The 19,355-nt window shown below is 46.7% G+C and overlaps 1 protein-coding gene across 9 annotated transcripts in view; it reads right to left on the minus strand.

The window, feature by feature from the left end:
- Positions 1–19,355, minus strand: part of HERC1 (HECT and RLD domain containing E3 ubiquitin protein ligase family member 1) — a 2,101,515-nt gene that overhangs the window by 2,036,534 nt on the left and 45,626 nt on the right. For all 9 annotated transcript variants that reach the window (XM_086959402.1, XM_086959399.1, XM_086959397.1 and 6 more), the window contains exons 3-5: positions 16,825–16,920; positions 15,741–15,935; positions 5,843–6,154 (exon numbers count right to left, since the gene is read on the minus strand). In XM_086959402.1, the coding sequence (XP_086815528.1) occupies positions 5,843–6,154; positions 15,741–15,935; positions 16,825–16,920 (603 nt within the window). The remainder of the gene's footprint in view (positions 1–5,842; positions 6,155–15,740; positions 15,936–16,824; positions 16,921–19,355) is intronic.

Genomic DNA, 19,355 nt, shown 5'->3' on the forward strand with positions numbered 1-19,355 from the left:
CATCCTGCTTGTTCTTCGCCACCAGTTCGCTTACCCGCATAGCCCCATGGAATGCTAGCGCAAAAGCGGCTCGGAATAACACTGTTTCATACTGGGATGAACACGTTGCAGGGAGTACGGAAAATAACAGGGCCAACCTATCTAGACCTATCGGGTGTCTCTCATCTACTCTGCGACCCTCAAGGCGTTGCCACCCACGTAGCGCTTTTTGCACAACGAAAGACGCTGTCGGGTCCTGCATCCCATGAGCTCTTGCCATAAAGGAAATGGCGGCCCGATGCCTCTGGGCCGCTGCTACTGATTTGCCTGCCTGATGTAAAGACAGCAGAAATTTCACTACAAACTCTTCCTGACCCCAAAGCTCCCCCCCAGCAGTACCCAAAAAGGCCCAATAGGAACGGAACGCCCCTTCATATGCCTTCCTCGTCCTGGGTGCGAAACTCTCTCCCACGAGGTTTTGTAGTTCGGGGCACCGAGACACCAGAGAGCTTCGGGAAAGGGTGCCGCCACCGGGTCCGCTGTGGGCAGAAAACCCCAGAAGGCCTGCATACGGAAACGAGAAAGCGCATCAGCCGCTTGGTTCATCACCCCCGGCACGTGTTGTGCCCTAAACAGTACATTCAGTTGCATGCATAACAACACAATTTCCTTGAGCAGTCTCAGAATCAATTTGCATCGTGCTGCCTGATTATTGATACACTCAACCACGGTCATGTTATCAGACCAGAACACCACCGAGTGGTCCCTAAACCCTTCAGGCCATGTTTTTAAAGCCACCAGAATAGGGAACAGTTCGAGAAACGCAATGTTACTCGTCAACCCGCACTCATGCCACCATGACGGCCATTTTTGAGCCGACCATTGTGTACCAAATATGGCACCAAAACCTATACTCCCAGCCGAATCTGTCCAAAGGCCCAGCTCCTCGGAGGACACCGCTGGTTTGTTCCAGACAATTCGACCATTGAAATCCGCCAGAAATGCCAACCAAATGCGCATGTCCTGGCGAACCTCTGCCGAGAGTCTCGTGCGGTGATGTCCGTCCTTCAGGCCGACCATGGCTTGTGCAATCGAGCGGAAAAAGGGGCGTGCCATTGGTATCACTCTTAGGGCAAAATTCAACTGACCCACCACCTGTTGCAATTGATGCAGGTTTACTTTTGTTGCATGAATACATGTCTCAAGGGATAGTCTGAATTTCAACACTTTTTCCTTGGGTAATCGAAAACAACCTTCCACCGAGTCGAGCTCGATCCCCAGAAACTCGATCAAGGCAGAGGGACCCACAGTCTTACCTGGCGCCAATGGTACCCCAAATCCATTCATTAAGACACAAAATTCATGTAACGCCTGTCCACACTCAGGATCCCCGGCTGCCCCCAAAAACAGGAAGTCATCGAGATGGTGCATAACATGTTGAAAACCTGTCTTCCTTGTGAATACCCACTGCAGAAAACAACTGAACTTCTCGAAATAGGCACATGAAATCGAGCACCCCATTGGCATGCATCTATCCATGTAATAGCGACCCTGAAACATGAAACCAAGAAGACGCTGATCGTCTGGGTGTACCGGGAGCAACCGGAACGCTGACTCGATGTCTGATTTCGCCATCAGCGCCCCGGGCCCCAGGCGGTTCAACATGGCTACGGCCTCATCGAAAGATGCATACCGCACTGAACACACTTCCGGGTCTATCGCGTCATTCACGGAAAGACCACGTGGGGCTGACAAGTTATGTATCAGCCGAAACTCACCCGGGTCCTTCTTGGGGACCACCCCTAGCGGGGAACAAACAAAGTTAGCAACCGGTGGCAAATCGAATGGACCGGCAACACGACCTCGAGTCACCTCTTTCCCAATCTTTACCTGTACCACCGCCGCGTGCTGCAAGACCAACAGTTGATTCTTACAGTTTGCTACACCCTGAAAATCCCCCACTGGGATGCGGAAACCATATGAGAACCCATTTCGCAACACCCCAGCAGAAGCATGATCCGGGTATTCGTTGAGCCAAGGAATCATTGCCATGGTATCAATCGGGGTAGGTAAAGGCGCCCCTCGGACTATATCAGACCTGTTTGGCGCCTCCCTTACCACCGTTATCACCCGTTTTGGCTCTGCACAAGGACTCAGGATGGGATGGCTGCCCACACCCCCCACACTCATGTCTGAATTTGCATGACCCCTGGGGCCTCGTACATTTCCCTCTGTTAAAATTCCAACAGATCCCCCTTTTTCCTGTGTTGCCACTCGGTTTCGAGTGGTACTCATTACCTGCACCCGTTCGAAAGGGCGTCCCAGAGTTTTGGCGGGAAGATTCTCCTCCGTTACTTCCCACCAATGGTACCTTCAACATTCCTGTACTCTCCATTTTTTGCCATGACACGGAGTCGTAACAATCCCAAGTCAACAAAGGGTTGTGTTCCTTAGCTTTTCTAAACAGATTGTCATAGCAGAACCACTGATTGCCCCCATATGCCACAGAATACTCCATAATACGCGACTGATAAATGGGTAACTCGGTCAGCAACTCGGGCCTGCGCTCGCCCATGATGGAGGTAAATATGCCCCACGCTCTGCCCCAAGTACCAATGGTCTCGTCAACCTTAAAGGCGGCCATTTTTGCGCGCCAAACACTCGGGTGCATGAGCTCCTTTTGGCTCTTCACATGCTCTATCTCGTAATGGTCGGTAAGTAATGAAAACATGTTTACATACTTATCCGCCCAAATCAATTCCTTAATTTCTAGCGGGACATGCTGGGCAATCTTCTCCCTTCGAGAAGGTACAGACCCCTCCCCCGCAATCGGCAATGGCCGCTTACCTGAAGTAGACCCCGTGCTTGTCGCCGAACTTGGGCCTGCTGTACTTCCAGCCGCCGGAACCTGTGGGGGAACAAAAGATGTTGCCTTCGCAGCCTCCCTAGATTCCCGCAGTTGCCTCATTACTGCCCGGGCGTCGTCAGCCGTGGCGCCCTCGCTATCTTTCCCCAACCACGCTGCCAATTGTGCCGCTAACTCGGGGGGCATATCCCCCCTGTAAACGGGGGTGACCACCACAGGAATTGGATTCCCCTCTTTCGGCACCGGGATTGGCTCCTCACGTGGGGTATCGGGAACCGGGGTGTCTCCCCCAAGTGCTCCCCTTCTGGGCCTCTTGCTTTTTCCACCGGGGACTGCTCCCTGCAACGGCCGTTTCGTTCCTCCCGGCCCGTCCTTAGCCTCCACCTTTTTCTTCAGATCGGCTATCTCCTTCATGAGCATGTGGAGCATCTGCTCGGTACCGACCCGCTTTCCGACTTTCTTGGGCATTCTCCGACGGGATATCTGTAAGACAAAAGAAAGATTACAACGCTCAAAATTGGCTCTTCGTTCCGTCTCGAGCTCACGTGCAGCGGGGAGGTGCAGCTTCAGAGCACAGGAACAAGAGGATGCTTTCTTGGCTTCCGCTCCTTTTATCCGTCTTCAGGGCGGGCGTAAACCCGCCCCCGCCTGCCTCCGAGGGCGTGGCCGGCCGCGTCGGTGTCTAGGCCAGCCCACTCTAGGGCGGGAAAAAAAGGCGCGCCCCGGCTACGCCACTTCGGGCATACCAGCCGAGACTCGCCAAGATGGCTTCCCGGGGGGATCGTGGTACTCCACCATACGTTCGGGGGGACCGAATGGTCGCCCCTTTCCAGTTGGTTTGCTTTAGGTCTTTCACTCTGCTCTTCTCACAATTACACCTTCACTCCACAGACAACAACTTTTAAGAGATGTCTGGGGAAGTGCGTGCCAAGTAGAGACATCTACATAAAATGTGTGAGGTGAAGGCGAGTAGGGGTTAAGATGTGGTTCAGGTATGCCCACCTAACTGTTCGCCTTAAAATGTAAATAAAATATTGATTAAAACCAATATGACACATTTTAGCACATATTTAAAGAGCAAGGAATCCATAACTTACTATAAACCGGTGCAATTTGATGTTCAGGCACCGTAATTTATTCCAAGTCCTATGGAAGAGCAACTAATCTCGCTACCAAAGAGTAGCCAACAAAGATAGAGAAATAAGGTAAGAACAGGCATAAATGTAGGTAAGTACAGAGGAAAGGGTGTCAACCCTGCAGTAATGAATAAGGAATGTAGCATTTCATTTATAAGAACATGGAACGGTGATGTTAGTAACTTTTAACCAAAATGAAGTGTAACAGAAATAGAGTCCACCTGTCTTACTGCTGCAGACCAGAGGCAAGACTGTGTGTAGCAAAAAATTAACCCTTAGATTGATAATCTTAAAATAAGGGGGAAAAGCTCTCACTCTACACAAACTTAAAAATATCTAAATAAGTTGTCCCTTGCTTGAATCTGTGTTAGCAGGGAAAGATGGCTTTGAATGAAAATGGGCTCTCAGAACATACTCCGGGAAATATGTCAGAAAAAATCCATGCTGACACGAGGAACTCTGAAATGAGGTGAAGAAACTACTTGTTTTGACCTCAAACACTTAAGACTATAACGGAAGAACAATGTGCTATCATTAAAGGGCTCCATAGAACTACATCCAACTACCGCTACTGAAGCCTATAGAGGATCAGATGTTGGATACAATACACAAGATTACTGCAAGCTGTACGACACACAAGAATATATTTTTTATTGCTGAAGAAAACATTGCTGGACCTGGAAAGACTACCCCTGAAGACTGTCCGGCTGGAAGGATAAAAAGACTTAAGGACTCCGAGGTCCAGCTTGCACCTAGGGACTCGAAATATTTTCCAAAGGCTGACCTCCAGGCTACCGGCTGCAAAAAGCTGTGCCCCCTGACTCCAGGGGGCCCAGCTGACCATAGAGTAATGGATCTTGGAAGAGCCAGGATGGAGAGAGACAAAGCACCTAGAATCCTGCACAAAAATCTGTGGGTAAAACATGGGACTTACCCATTTGTTCCACCTCTGAAGGATCTGGAAACAGTGCAGATGCTTAACCAGGGGGTTCCACCCATGTCAGGCAAGAAAGCCCGGTTAGTGCCGCTTAGCTTTTTGAGACAGACAAAACCAGGTTTAGCTGGACATCGCAGTAAAGTTATCCTGCTGCTGAGCTTGAGCTTCCAAACTTGTCACGCTGTTGGAACTGCAAACCTAAAAAGTGACTACGTCTGAAGGTACCGGTGTAGCATCACAAATCTATCCCAGCGGAGAATGCAACTTTGTCCCTCTCTGAGCTTTTTGCGCCAATACTAGTGACTTTAAGGGACCCGTGCCAGCTTCTGCATCTGAATCTACCGAGCTGGAGGAGTTTTACGACCAAAAAAAAAAAGACTGAAGGTAAACTTTCATCAGGATGACCTGCTTGGTATATCAACCACACTCGGCCTGAAATCTCATCTAGATCCGAACAACAAACTGAAATTGTTTCAGTGGTGCATTCCTTTTTCAGGGTGCTTTTTTCCCTTAAACTGCTAAAACCAATATCGCTGGTTTCTTTTAGCCAATGTAAAGGTACCTATGATAATCTTCTAATGTGATCCATTTCCCGGAATGTGACAACTTCTGACAGTGAGGATTCTCAAAAGTACAGAATAGTGATGAAATGTCGATTTAAAATAAAAAATTTAAAAACGTAATTAAATTCCAACATCAAAAAAATACCATTTCACCAAACCAGGCAGAAAACCTTTATTCTGCAAGATTTCTAATAATCCAACAGAAAGACGTTGGCCTTAATACATTCTTTATTCACTAAAATAGAATATTAGCAATGAATAACTCACAAACAAATGCATCCAAACATATATAATTTAGTGGCCAGAAATTACATTCATAAAACATAACAAATTCAGAGAAACCAAAAGCCAAAAGACATACCTTTCCTTGAAGAGGGCCTTGAATCAGTTTAGGATACTTCTGTGTTGAACTATTGCCATGTCCCAATTTTCCGTAGTCTCCATCACCCCAGCTGAAGACCTCTCCTTCTGTAGTAAAAGCTAGAGAGTGCCCATCGGATCCTTTAGACGAGGATACCTTTTTAATCGATCGATGTGGTTCAAAGGTCAACTTCTTAAGAGTAGACTGATTATTAGAGTCGCCAAGTCCTAATCTTCCATAGCTGCCTTTTCCACAGGCTCGAACGGAGCCATCGGTAGAGATTACAAATGTGCAATATTGTCCAGCTTCAATCTAAATAAAAAACAAATACGCAAAGTGTTTAGGAGCATCGAATCATAATACTGAACCAACTGAATGACAAAACAGAAATAGGTCAAGTTATAGTGATCACAAAAAATGATGTAGTAGGTGAGATGAGATGCACATGGATGAATCACTTTCCTTGATATAGGTCTATGCAGTGCCTTCCAAATATGATGAGTAACATAGCCCAATCCCAAAATGTTCAAAGGAATTACAGAGTGCAGAGGCTGAAGATGTTATCTAGAAACTACAAAAGAGGACACTTGTGAGGAAAGGGGAACCCAAGGCTACCAACACATACAAGGACATGGAAAAGGAGGCAGATAGGGTAGTCCCATCCCCAAATCTCATTAAAGAGGACAGTTGAAATTAAGGGAACATGACCAACAAGGCTAAAATCTGGCAATAGAGGAAATGAAAAAAATTGAGGGGAGAATTGTAAAGGAGATGAACAATAGTTACATACCTGTAATCTGTGGTTCTCCAGTATTGGTGTCTTTCATAGATTCACATGCCTGAATCATTCCCCGTCGTCGGAGTGAGAGTCCCACGGTACATAGAAAAGCAATAAAATGCCATAATAACATAGGAAAAAACAGTAATTCCCAACCAGGAAGTAAAGTAGCCTAACCTACAGGAGAATAAACTTCCACACTCATGACTATCCTAGTCATTTTGTATAGTCTAAACTACAGCCAATCAGGCGACAGCACCCACCAGGTGGTTTTCTCCAGAGGCTCAGGCTCTCAGATTTTCTCACAAGGAGTGATGGTAAACCAATGTAGCCTAAGAGCCTCTGAGGGGAGGTGGGCGGGTTGCATGTGAATCTATGAAATACACCAATACTGGAGAACCACAGATTACAGGTAAGTAACTATTGTTCTTCTCCAGTATTAGGGGTGACTTTCATAGATTCACATGCCTGAATCAGAATAGATAGCAGTACATATCCGTGCCTGGCAGACGCTAAAAGTAGCTTAAGCTTGTCAATATGAGTAGCACATAACAATGCAATAAATAATACAGCATTAAAAGCATGATAAAAAGCAGTTACTTGAGCATGTGCACAATAAAAACATAGCAAGCGTCTGACAGCAGTAATAGGAGGTGGGAATAGAGGCTCACCTTAGTTGAAAAGATTACGTAGAACTGCTCGACCCACTGAAGCATCGGTCTCACTGGCCGCATCCAAACAGTAGTGTTTGGTGAAAGTATGCAGACTGGCCCAAGTTGCCGCTCTGCAGATGTGCTGAAGAGTGACTCCAGCTAACAGGGCCGTTGAAGAAGACACTGACCTCGTAGAATGCGCTCTAGGAGCTGCTTGCAGAGGTCTTTCTAATTGTGCATAGCAAAAGGCAACAGCTGCAGAAATCCATCTTGCAATTGTTTGCTTAGAAACTGCTTGGCCTTTACATATTGCACCATAAGTGATAAACAGTTGATCAGATTTGCGTAAAGTAGATGTTCTTTGCAAATAGAATTTTAGACATCTCTTAATGTCCAGAGTATGCAATGCCCTTTCCGCAGGTGATTGTGGATTAGGAAAGAATGTCTTTAAAATTACAGGTTCGTTTAGATGGAAATCCGAAGGCACTTTAGGTATGAATTTCGGATTAGTGCGGAGCACCACAGAGTCATTTGTGAATTGTAAGAAAGGATGATGAACCGTAAAAGCCTGGATGTCACTGACTCTTCTAGAGGGAGTCAAAGCCAAAAGAAGTGACACTTTCCACATAAGGAATTTCAAATCGGCTCTGTGGATAGGTTCAAAGGGATGGCGCATAAGTTGCGCTAACACTACATTGAGATGCCACGATGGAGGTGGACGACGTACTGGAGGGAACATTCTAAAAAGGCATTTAAAGAATTGTTGTATAATTCTTGACGAGTAAAGAGAAGTGGTTCCATCTTGTCGGTATCTTGAAATTGCTGCCAGGAAAACCTTCAGGGTTGAATCAGACAATCCCGATATTGCTAGATGTAAGAAAAAAGGCAAGATTTCCTCTGGACTAGCTGAAAAAGGATGAATTCCAGCTGAACGCACCAGATACAAAAACGTTTCCATTTGAGGCTACGTCTTTATGGTAGCAGGAGCTCTTGCTTTGGCCAGAACTTCCTTGCAATCCGCAGGAATGTTTAGATGGGCGAACTCAAGGTACTCAGGCGCCAGGCCGCTAATCTCAGCGAGGTCGGATCAGGATGGTAAATCTGACCGTACTGAATGGAAAGTAGGTCCGGAATTGGACTCAACTGAATCGGTTCGCACTCCGATAAGAGAAGGAGCACGGTTAACCAGTATTGGCGAGGCCATCTGGGAGCAATGAGAATCAGCGGACACGGTTCTTTCTTCATCTTCCTCAGGACTCTAGGAACCAGCGGTATTGGTGGAAAAGCGTAAGTATATATCAGAGACCAGTCGATCGAAAACGCATTCCCCTAGAGTCTTTGTGGGGATGCCAACTTGCAAAGAACCGGCATTTGCTGTTGTTCTTGGTAGCAAAGAGGTCTAGATCTGGATGACCCCACTGCCGAAAGATCTGATCCACCGTCTGCTGATGAAGCTCCCACTCGTGAGTAGACACTGTTGCCCTGCTGAGAGTGTCTGCAAGGACGTTCTCTATTCCAGGAACATGAACCACCTGAAGATTGATTCTGTGTCGTATTGCCCATGCCCACAGCTCCTGGGCTTCTTGAGACAACAGAGCTGATCTTGTTCCTCCTTGTTTGTTGACATAGTGCATGCTGGTTGTGTTGTCTGTGCGCACCAACAAAGTGGCTCCTTGGATGATTGCGCGAAATGCTTTGAGTGCACGGAAGATGACGCTCAGCTCTAACAGATTGATGTGCCAACATCTTTGCTGAGGGCTCCATTTGCCGCTGATTGCCAGCCCCTAAAGATGAGCTCCCCAGCCTTCGAGGGATGCGTCCGTGGTGATCGTAAAGCTTGGCGCATCCTGAAGGAACGCGCAGCCCTGTTGAAGATTCCTTCTTTGTATCCACCAGAGAAGGGAACCCCGAATGCGAGGGGTATTCTTGATGAGATCCTCGAAGGAGCCGGAGACCTGCAGCCATTGTAAGCCGAGTTCCTCCTGAAGAGGCCTCATTCTGAGACGGCAATTCGGTATCAATGGAATGCAAGACGATACCATCCCCAGAAAGGATTTGAACCGGCGGACTGAAACGGACGTTTTTGAAAGTAGATCTTGAGCCATGCTCTGTATCTGGTCTTGTCTCTCGTCCGAGACGAAGGCTTGGAGCAGCTGGGTGTCTAAGGTTGCTCCCAGGAAAGCCCGTCTTTGGGATGGTACCAACTGGGATTTGCTGATGTTGATGGAGAGACCCAGAGACTGAAAGTGGGTTAGACACTGCTGTACATGATTGTCTGCGTCCTTGTAAGAACTGGCCTTGATAAGGCAGTCGTCTAAATATGGGAATATTTGTATCCCCTCCAGCCGGAGGTGGCCGCCACCGGGGCCAGAACCTTTCTAAACACCCTAGGTACCGAGCGCAGCCCAAAGGGAAGAACTCTGAATTGATAATCCCTGCCAGCCACTCTGAATCGCAGGAACTTTCTGTGGCGAGGTAAGATGGGGCTGTGGAAATATGCGTCTTGGAGATCCAAGGTGGCCATGTAGTCTCCATCTGCTAGAAGATGCAGTATTTCTTGTAACAACAACATTCTGAGCGTTAATTTCTTTAGATATTTGTTTAGGGCACGGAGATCCAGAATCGGACGCCATTCTCCGGATTTCTTCTTTACCAGAAAAAATCTGGAGTAGAATCCTGTTCCCCTCAGAGTTTGAGGAACTCTCTCGATTGCTCCTTTTTTCAACATCAAACTGATCTGGACAAAGAGCTGTCTTAGATGAGCTGGAGGTAGACCTTTCGGGGGAGCGTTTGGAGGAAAATGTTCGAATTCTAGGGCATGGCCCTTGGCCACAATGTCCAGGACCCACCTGTCCGATGTTATCGATGACCATTTTGAGTAAAATTTTGATATTTGTCCTCCAATTTTTACTTGAGGGTGGGGCAGTAGCGGTGGCAGGTGATAAGTCTCATTGACGTTTGTCCTTTCCGCTGTAGGCCGCTTTTCCCCTGTTCTGGGAATAATTATTTCTTTGTTGATAGCGCTGGGTTTGGTAGCGCTGATTTCCCTGCCTGTAGGAAGATTGTTGTGTATATCCACTTCTGTTGGAGGACAATCCACGTCCTCTCGGTCCTCGAAGGGGCGGTTTACGAAATTGCAGGGTGCCCAAGGATTTCGCTGTTTCTGTATCCTTTTTTATAGTCTGAAAGGCTTCCTCCACTTGTGGCCCAAACAGAAACTCTCCGTCATACGGCATATCTAATACCCTCGTTTGTACTTCTTGACAGAATGAAGTGGATCGTAGCCACCCCTGTCTACGCAAGACAGCAGCACCAGCCAATTGCCTGAACCCAGTTGAGGCAACATCGACCGCCGAGTCGATCATCTCAGCCGAGATTCTTTCCCCTTCCTGCAGGATTTTCAGCGCCTCAGATTTAGAAGGCTCAGGAAATAGATTTATGTATGGGGAAATATCCGACCACATCTGCTGGTCATATCTGCCCAGGATGGCCAATGAGTTAGCAGCCCAGACTGTGGTAGCTGCCATCGTTGACACACGTTTACCAATGGCATCCAAGCGCCTGCCATCTCTATCCGGTGGGGCTGCAATTGGAGATGAAGGGTTCCTAGATCTCTTTTGGGCCGCTTGAACAATGACTGAATCCAGTTTTGGTTGTCCTATAAGGCAAGCAGGAGATTTTGCAGGTGCCTTATATTTCTTATTGATCCGTGACAGGACCGGAGGTATGGAAGCGGGGGTAGACATGACCTTAATACCCTCCTTCCAGATGAAGTCTATAATAGGTATAGATTTCGCTTGCTTTCTTGGCTGGTCTTTAAAATCATACAGAAAGCATTCCTGCTCCGTATGTTCCATGTCTACATGGAAGCGCTTCGTAGCCCGCTCCATGAGAAGGTGGAATCCACCCACGTCCACTGGTGGTGAATCCGAGGTAGCCGGAGGAGATGGAGAAGGAGTTTGTACTTGGTAATCATCCCACTCCGACATCATGGACCTGTCATCAACCTCTCCTTCCTCTCTCTCTTCTTCGTCAGAAGAATGTTGTTCGTTCGGCTGGTTGGACGGTGCAGGAGGAGGAGACCGTGGAGGTCTGAAGTCTGGTAAAGGCATTTCCACCGCAGGTGTAGGAGGCACAGAGCCTGTAGATTCTGATGGCGGAAAACGCCTGTAATAGTCGTCCAGCATGTATTGAAGACTGGTGAGCAATGCAATCTGCACCTGAGCTGCAGGGACATTTGTTACCTGTAGTGTCATTAGTTCAGGTGAATGTTGATTGTCTTGGTCGTCCTCCTGAAACTTTATGTTCAGTTTGGAAGGACTTGTCGCCATTCCAAAGGTTTCTTCAATGACAGAATCCTCCTCACTGTCATCAGAGTCAAGAAGCCTGTCTGGAACCTGCAGAGGTACCCTTTGCGGTGAAATATGCAGAGGTGATAACTGTTCCAAGGTTGAACCACGTCTCTGGAGCAAAGACGGTTTTGGCGTCGACAGGAAAGCCGAAGACGGCGACCACACTTGCAGAGTGGTACAAGAGGATAGCTACGGCGTCGACGGTTGGTCCACCAAAGGACTCGTTGACCTGGATTTGGCTTTAGACGACGAGGTAGTCGTCGAGGGTGCAGTTATCGTCGTCGACAATGATGGTTCCGTCGACGGTGGTGTTTTCGTCAACGATGTTGGCTTAGTCGACGGTATTGGCTTCGTCGACGGTATTGGCTTAGTCGACTGTGTTATCTTCGTCGACGATGGTGCCTTCATAGTCGACGGTGCCTTCGTCGACGATGGGGTCTTAGTCGACGATGGGGTCTTAGTCGACGGTGTGGTACTCATCGACGAGCCCGTCGACGGTAGTTTCTTCGTCGGCGGAAGAGCAAGCGTCGACGATGTCGTCGACTGGATCTTTTTCAGAGTAGCCGTCGACGAGGCGCAGACGATGGCAGAAGATGAAGACCCTGCTGTCGACGAGATAGGTCTAACAGTGACATAGACCATCATCAGCAATGAAGATGCCGTCGACATAATCATCTGTGGTTTAGGAGATGAAAAAGTTACTGTCGCCGTAGATGTAGCGTCGACGTAGATCTTCGTCGATGAAGGAGTCGACGACGGTTTCGTCGACGACAGGGGCTGATTCGGAGGTAAACTCTTCTCAGATGTCTGAGGTAACTTTTTGGTGGATTTTCTCGGGGGCGTAGATGGACCACCTTTCTCCTTAACAGGGGGAGTAGCCTTAAATGTGGAAGGCCTCTCAGACCCCTTAGTTGGTAGTTGTTTCTTAGCAACTTTAGCCCCAGGAGAAGTTAACACCTCAGCAGCAGCTCTCTTCCTAGATGCTGAAGTAGACCCAGAGGCAATACTGCCTACTTTAGAAGCAGGATAATCCAGGCGGCCCTCTCTGTCCCCGAGGGTCTTCTGAGGGAAGGTTCTACAGATCTTGCAGTCCTTTACTTGATGTTCAGGATAAAGGCAATAAATAGACTTCTTGTGGGGATCTTCTTTAAAAAGCCGGAGCTTACCACAAGAGTCACAAGGTCTGAATAAAGATTTCTTGGAAGACATATTTAAAACACTAGATTCCAGAAGGAAAATAGAGAAGTACTGAGCAGAGCTCAGGGAGACTCCCTTCACACGACGTAGAACATCTGAGAGCCTGAGCCTCTGGGGAGAACCTTCTGGTGGGTGCTGTCGCCTGATTGGCTGTAGTTTGGACTATACAAAATGACTAGGATAGTCATGAGTGTGAAAGTTTTTTCTCCTGTAGCTTAGGCTTTACTGGTTTTTCCTATGTTATTATGGCATTTTATTGCTTTTTTATGTACCAGTGGGACTCCCACTCCGACGAGGGGAAATGATTCAGGCATGTGAATCTATGAAAGACAGCCCTAATACTGGAGAAATTATATTAACCCTTTCAGGAGTGAGAAACAGTTCATCAGGAGGCTCCTCAAAATAAGATGCAGGGTAAAAGTAGCCAGACAAAATGGATGGAGTTTCAACACGGTTTATATAAGAAAATGGTACCACACCACTAGTATCAATGATCATGTGCCCTTTTTCATTTCCCTTCCCTATTTTCTATGTTTCTGACTAGGGAAGGCTGCAAGGATAATCTGAATCAAGGAAAGGATCTCAGTACTGATTGCCATTAGAATTCTTCTCTTTTTCCCTCTGACGTTCCTGAATAAAGGAAAGAAGGTGCACCTTGTGACTGTTTTTTTGCGAATTTCAGGCCTCAGTATTAGACCTCACAAATACCAATCATGTAGAATTGGAGCACTGAAGAGAGTCCGACTCAACCTCTTCGTTGTTCTTGGGAGATTTGGCAAATGTCCACTCCTTGCTTGCATGGATAGCAAGGTCAGGGCTCAATTTAAAAAAGTGAAAATGTTTTATATGGAATATGTGAACGTTCTATTGTGCACTCTGCTTTTATGATATGTGAGATTATCAAAACAAATAATAAAAGTGTTGAATTGGCGTCTTGTTTACTGTACAAAAGCACATACAGTAATCCCACTGCATTTGGGCAGGAACAATACTGGAAAGACCACTGGATGTATGGTGTACCATCACTGAGTAGGCAGAATCTGTGGTCCAAGGCCATAGAGTGGCGAGAGTGCTAATGATTCCATGGTAAACCTGTTGGTGCCTCCGGTAAACACCATCTGTTTATGGATGGTGGGCATGCTTCAACAGCTAGATGTATAATGCTAATTTGGGTGTTCTGAATGGTGATTGAAGGGTCCAACCACATTTGCCTGGGTACCCTATAAAACAGTGGTGCTGACCACCAGCTTAAATAGGTCGGGTTTCAATCAGTGCAACGTTGACAAAGACATAATCTCCTTTCAACATCAGACATTGTGACTGACAGTCCACCCAATCCAGCAGTGGTCATATTTATAACTTGGCAGTATGCACCACTAACTAGCACAACGCAGGCTCTATGCGTTATATCTTCTTTATTTGGAAAGGACATTTCCTAAGTATGGAATAATTTTTCAGTCAACTTCATTACAATTCTCGCTATTAAAACTAATGGTCCTCATCAATAGTACCTATGGCTAATGTTGTACTAACAACCACAGTTAGACTGGTTCATGAAAGAGATTAAAATTGGACACCCCATATTACTTGGAGCCACACCTAATCTCAAAAGCTCCCATCACCACAGGTAAATGTAAAGGTTTCTTTTAGCCCATTACTTTTCATATTGGTAAACCTTTGGGTCAACATATTACATGCTAACAATATACACATTAGAAATAATATCAACCAAGATTGCAGAAATTATAGTTGTTTTTTTTACAACTTGACCATGTAGAATATATTCTAAACACATAATAGTATCAGAGTTATTTTAATATTTTCAATTTTAACTACAAAAATGTAAGCATATCAGTCTCCTACTGGTTGAAAAACATAAAGCCTTAGTAGTAGGGGCAGCATTCAATTTGAGCCTTGGCTACTGCTGTGCTTTAGAATATCAATTTTTTATAAGTATTGAATTGTGGCAGCATTTGGCCTATGTCTCAGAAAACATGATCACACGTCAGAAAATCGATCTGTGAATATAAAGTGGATATTAAACTGCATACCATTTAAATGAGTGAACTAACTGGATATTGTTGTCTGAATAAGATTTGCGTTTCACAACTTCTGTTAACAATTCCCCATTTTAGAGGCACTACAAAGGCCTAGGTCACCTTCTGTAGAGTTCCATGAGCAACCATTTTCCTTCAGACCACATCCTTCTAAGCCAAAACATATTAGATGACCAGATCCAGTGTGCTTAACAAATATTGTTAGTAAAATAACTAAGGAAGGAAATGTGACATAGCAGCTAAGGCTGCTGATTGGAATTGGGGATGTGTATATATTCTTTTTTAATCTGTGCTTTCTGCACCAGTATGAAATATTCTGTCCCTTAGTAAGCAGGCGGGGCGTGTATTATTGCAGATGTTTTGTGCATTGTATAGACTGACTATTTCAACTCCTGTACAAATTCGGTAGAATGCTGGCCTGTTGTGTTGTAATACGATTTGTTCTTGAAAATGTCAATTAAATATATATATATATATATATATATATATATATATATATATATATATATATATATACTGTGCCATAGAACTGCACACCAAGTTTAATTCGAGCACCTAAAAGTGAACTCTTTATCAGATCAAGGTTAGGAACAGGCAAGGTATTACAATTTTTAAAGTTTCTAGCAGCGCGAAGCTGCAACAGGTAATTTTCAAGACTATAGATCATAACACAATAATAGCTGAGAAATACTATTAATAAAATGAGCAAGCTCAAATATGTGCGTTATTCTACCCATGAGCAATTTAAAAAGAAAGGATATGCAAGAGTGAGAAGGTGAGGTTAACAGAATAAAAGTACTACTTAAGTAGAGAAACAAAACATTATACAGTATTAGATTAATCACTAGGAACACCACTCACTGTCTGTGCATCAGAAAAGCTTGGTGCCAGCTTAGGCTGCAGTATTTTCTCTTGTGTGCCCTCTACCAATTGATGGCTACTGTTACTTCCCCAAACATATACTTCACTTGTCTCTGAAACAATTGGGGCATCACCAGTTTGAATGCTATCAGGGCTGGCACATGTTCTTGAATAGTCTGAAGCCATTCGACAAACCTGTAATTAAAAAAGAAAAATGAATGAGCACAGTGAATAGTTGTTGTAATTACACACCTTCAATATGTTTTCCCTATACCAGTTAATGGCGGTTTTGTCCCCTTACATTTTATCCACACATTTTTAAGCCATACAGTATCCAGAGCTTGCATACATGGTTTCACTTTTATACACACAGTCCTTAAAAAGCACAGGTGTACAAAACTGAAATTAACATTTTATGGAAACGTTGAATCTTCCTTGAAAAATCAGCGACTATTTGTGGGGAGCCTGTAAAACTCCGGATCAGAAAATTGCACATAATGAAATATGCATGCTCTTTTTCACAGTGTATGCATCTAAATATAGCAGTATTATAGAGTTTATAATATAAAATGTTCCTTATTCAGGTTCCAGACTGACACAGTTTTGGAAACTGATGTACCTATGAGAACTGCCTGGCTCCTGATTTCATTTAGTCCAAAAGCCGTCAGCGAAGTTCTGCCTGAACTCCTAGCTTTCTTGCTAGCATGTATAGGTTTTGTGTGTTTACAGGGTTATTCAATGGTTGAGGAAATGTTGCTCCTTCAATTAGTACTCAACCCTTAACCACCGAGTTATTTGGAAGAGTAACCATCCTCAAGCTAGCAAACGCAAATAAATATAAAGCCCTTTTTAGAACAAGCACATGCTTTATGGGCAATATTTGTTCAATTTACATGATAGTATGCAAAACTTGAGCCAGGTCATGGTAATATCAAACACAGAGAGTGAATCATCAAATTTAGCATCAATCTTCCATTGTAAGGAAGACTTTTTAAAAAAATGATTAAGCAGTTGGGATGGTACCCTTAGATCTAAAATGGTCACAAAAAATATACAATTCCTTATGACATGCATTTTAACATACCTCCTCAAACAGGCATAATGCTGCCTCATACAAAGAACAGAGGCCATCAGATGTTCTTGTTGGCTCCCGCCATTGACTTCTATCAGCAGATGAACCCTACAATTCAATAAAGCAATACTTTTAAGAATTTCAGTTTAATTGAAATAATTCTCAGCTTTTGTTTAGAAGAAGTATGACAGGCAGCCAGTTTCAAATTAAACAAGACTAGAGGTTAAATAAAAAGTCTAGAAATATAAGCCAATGCAAGGGTCACGTTTTTGGTAATTTGAAATCGAAACAAGCAATATCAAGGATGATGTTCATGAATGAAAACCAAGGCGTGTGGGATGTTTAAACTTTGTTGTTGTTTGCCAAGATTATATTGAGAACATGCCCATGTAATCAGCGAAAAAAGTCGCTTACAGGCAATCTTAGTTCACTCTGCTCGTTTGTTTTAAAACAAATCTCAGAAATGTCATGATAAAAAAATATAGTTAGGGGGCGTGGCTTGGGCGCCGATGGCGATGGTCGCCTAAGAGCTCGGCTCCGGGACTAAGCCCGAGATTATCCTGAAAATCGGTGGCTGCGGGGCACCCCAGACCCCGCATTCGGCTGAGCGAGGCGACGACACCCTGCCGGGGGCCTTGGTGGAGTTTGGACGAGGGTTGCTCCGAAGAAATGCCGAAGTTTGCGGAGTTGCGGAGTGCGACCCAACATGGCGCCCGGACTCCTTTGTCCCCTTGATCGAAACTACTGAGTTGAAGAGGTGTCGCGGGTGTCGACTGGCGCCCGGCTTCACCATCCTCGATTGTTCTGGACATTGGACATTCACAGGATTGGACCTTTTTGCATCGGGTTCATACTTGGTTGGACGGCCGGACGGGTGCCCGCGCACTGGAGGGCACCGGGTGCGGGTGCCCTCTGATCCAGGTGGTGGACCACATCGCGACTCCGCAACTAGCTACGATTTTCTGGCCAGTCCAACTACATGGGAGGCGCGACACTCTGGCGCCACAGATCAACCGAGGGAGTTGGTGGCCCTCACCCCGGAGCTATAGTGGGTGAACGGGTCTGCCCGACCCGGCGACGGTTGTCTCCGCCCCCTCATCGGTGCCCTCGGACGCCGTGGCGGTGGCGTGAGCCGAAGCGGCGGAGTCTCCACAGGCTCTGGAGAAGGAGATCGCCCATACCCGACGTGAGAACGAACACCTGGGAAGGTAGTGATCGACACCTGTACACGGAGACGCCTACTCCGGGACCCTCACGGAGAGCCCCTGGCAGCATGGGGAAACCTAAAGGAGCCAAGGGATCCAACCAGACCACCTTGGACTCTGAAGCCCAGGACAAGGAAGAGCATGGGGACCCGAAAAGATCTGGTAGCGCACCACTGCAGCAACAGTTCGACCGTGTACTGGAGGCGATAGAGGCTACGCGGTCGGCCCTCCAACAGGACATTGCTCAGGTGGCGACGGGCCTGGGCCTCCTTAGGGCGGACCATGGCAAACTCTCAGACCGGGTCAAGGAGGTGGAGGGCACGGTGAAAACTTTGGAACCGGCGCAGAGAACCATGGCTGCGACGATAAAGGACGCCTTATCCCGAATCGAGACCCTCGAACGGAGGGCGGAGGATGCGGAAGGCCGCAACAGGAGGAATAACATCCGAGTGGTGGGCCTGCCGGAAAAAATCGAGGATGGCGATATGGTGCGATACTTGGAGACCTGGCTCCGAGACACGGTGGTCCCGGAGGGTCTGTCCTCCTTCTACACTCTAGAACGGGCCCACAGAGTCCCAGCACGGCCCCCACAGCTGGGACGTACCCCGAGGCCGGTGGTGGCGCGGTTGCTACATTTTCGGGACAGGGACTTGATCCTCAATGCTGCCAGGCACAATGGCCCGTTCCACGTTGCGAACAGTCAGGTGAACATCTTCCCTGACTACACCTACGAGACGCAGCGCAAGCGGTTCTCCTTCCTAGCGGTTAAGCGCGAACTCAGGAGTGAGGGCATTCAATATTCACTCCTATATCCTGCAAAGCTCCGCGTCATTGTCGACGACAAAACCCAGTTCTTCGACACCCCGGAGGAGGTCTGTGACTGGCTCGAACTGTACCGGACAGGGAAAGATGGTTTTGGCTCCTCGACCCAACAGGCGGATGAGCCGGAACAACGGAGGCGATCCAAGAGGGTCAGGAATCGCCGCGGCCGCACCGGAGGGCCCTCGACTGCGGAGACATCATCGGAACGGAGGGGAGTGTTGGAAGTTCTGTCGGAACTGTCGGGAGCAAGAGACGAAGCCATCGAGGAGGAAGAAAACCCGGGTGCTCAGGGGGCACCATCGGACTCGGAGGATTCAGTGGCAGACAGTACCCATACAGCGGTGATCACACCGAAATCGGTGGAGGACCTTCTGGATGGACAAGGGTAACGGGGTATGCTGCCTTGTTTTGGGTGGGGGCCCGGCAGGGGGGAGGCGGTTGCCGTCCTTTATTGCTGACAACGAAGGAGAGAGGGTTGGGGGGCCTCTGCTCTTGCCCCGGAAGGTTTTGACACTG

This window comes from Lissotriton vulgaris, chromosome 2_2, assembly GCF_964263255.1.
Source record: "Lissotriton vulgaris chromosome 2_2, aLisVul1.2, whole genome shotgun sequence".
In the NCBI taxonomy this organism is placed as follows: domain Eukaryota; kingdom Metazoa; phylum Chordata; class Amphibia; order Caudata; family Salamandridae; genus Lissotriton; species Lissotriton vulgaris.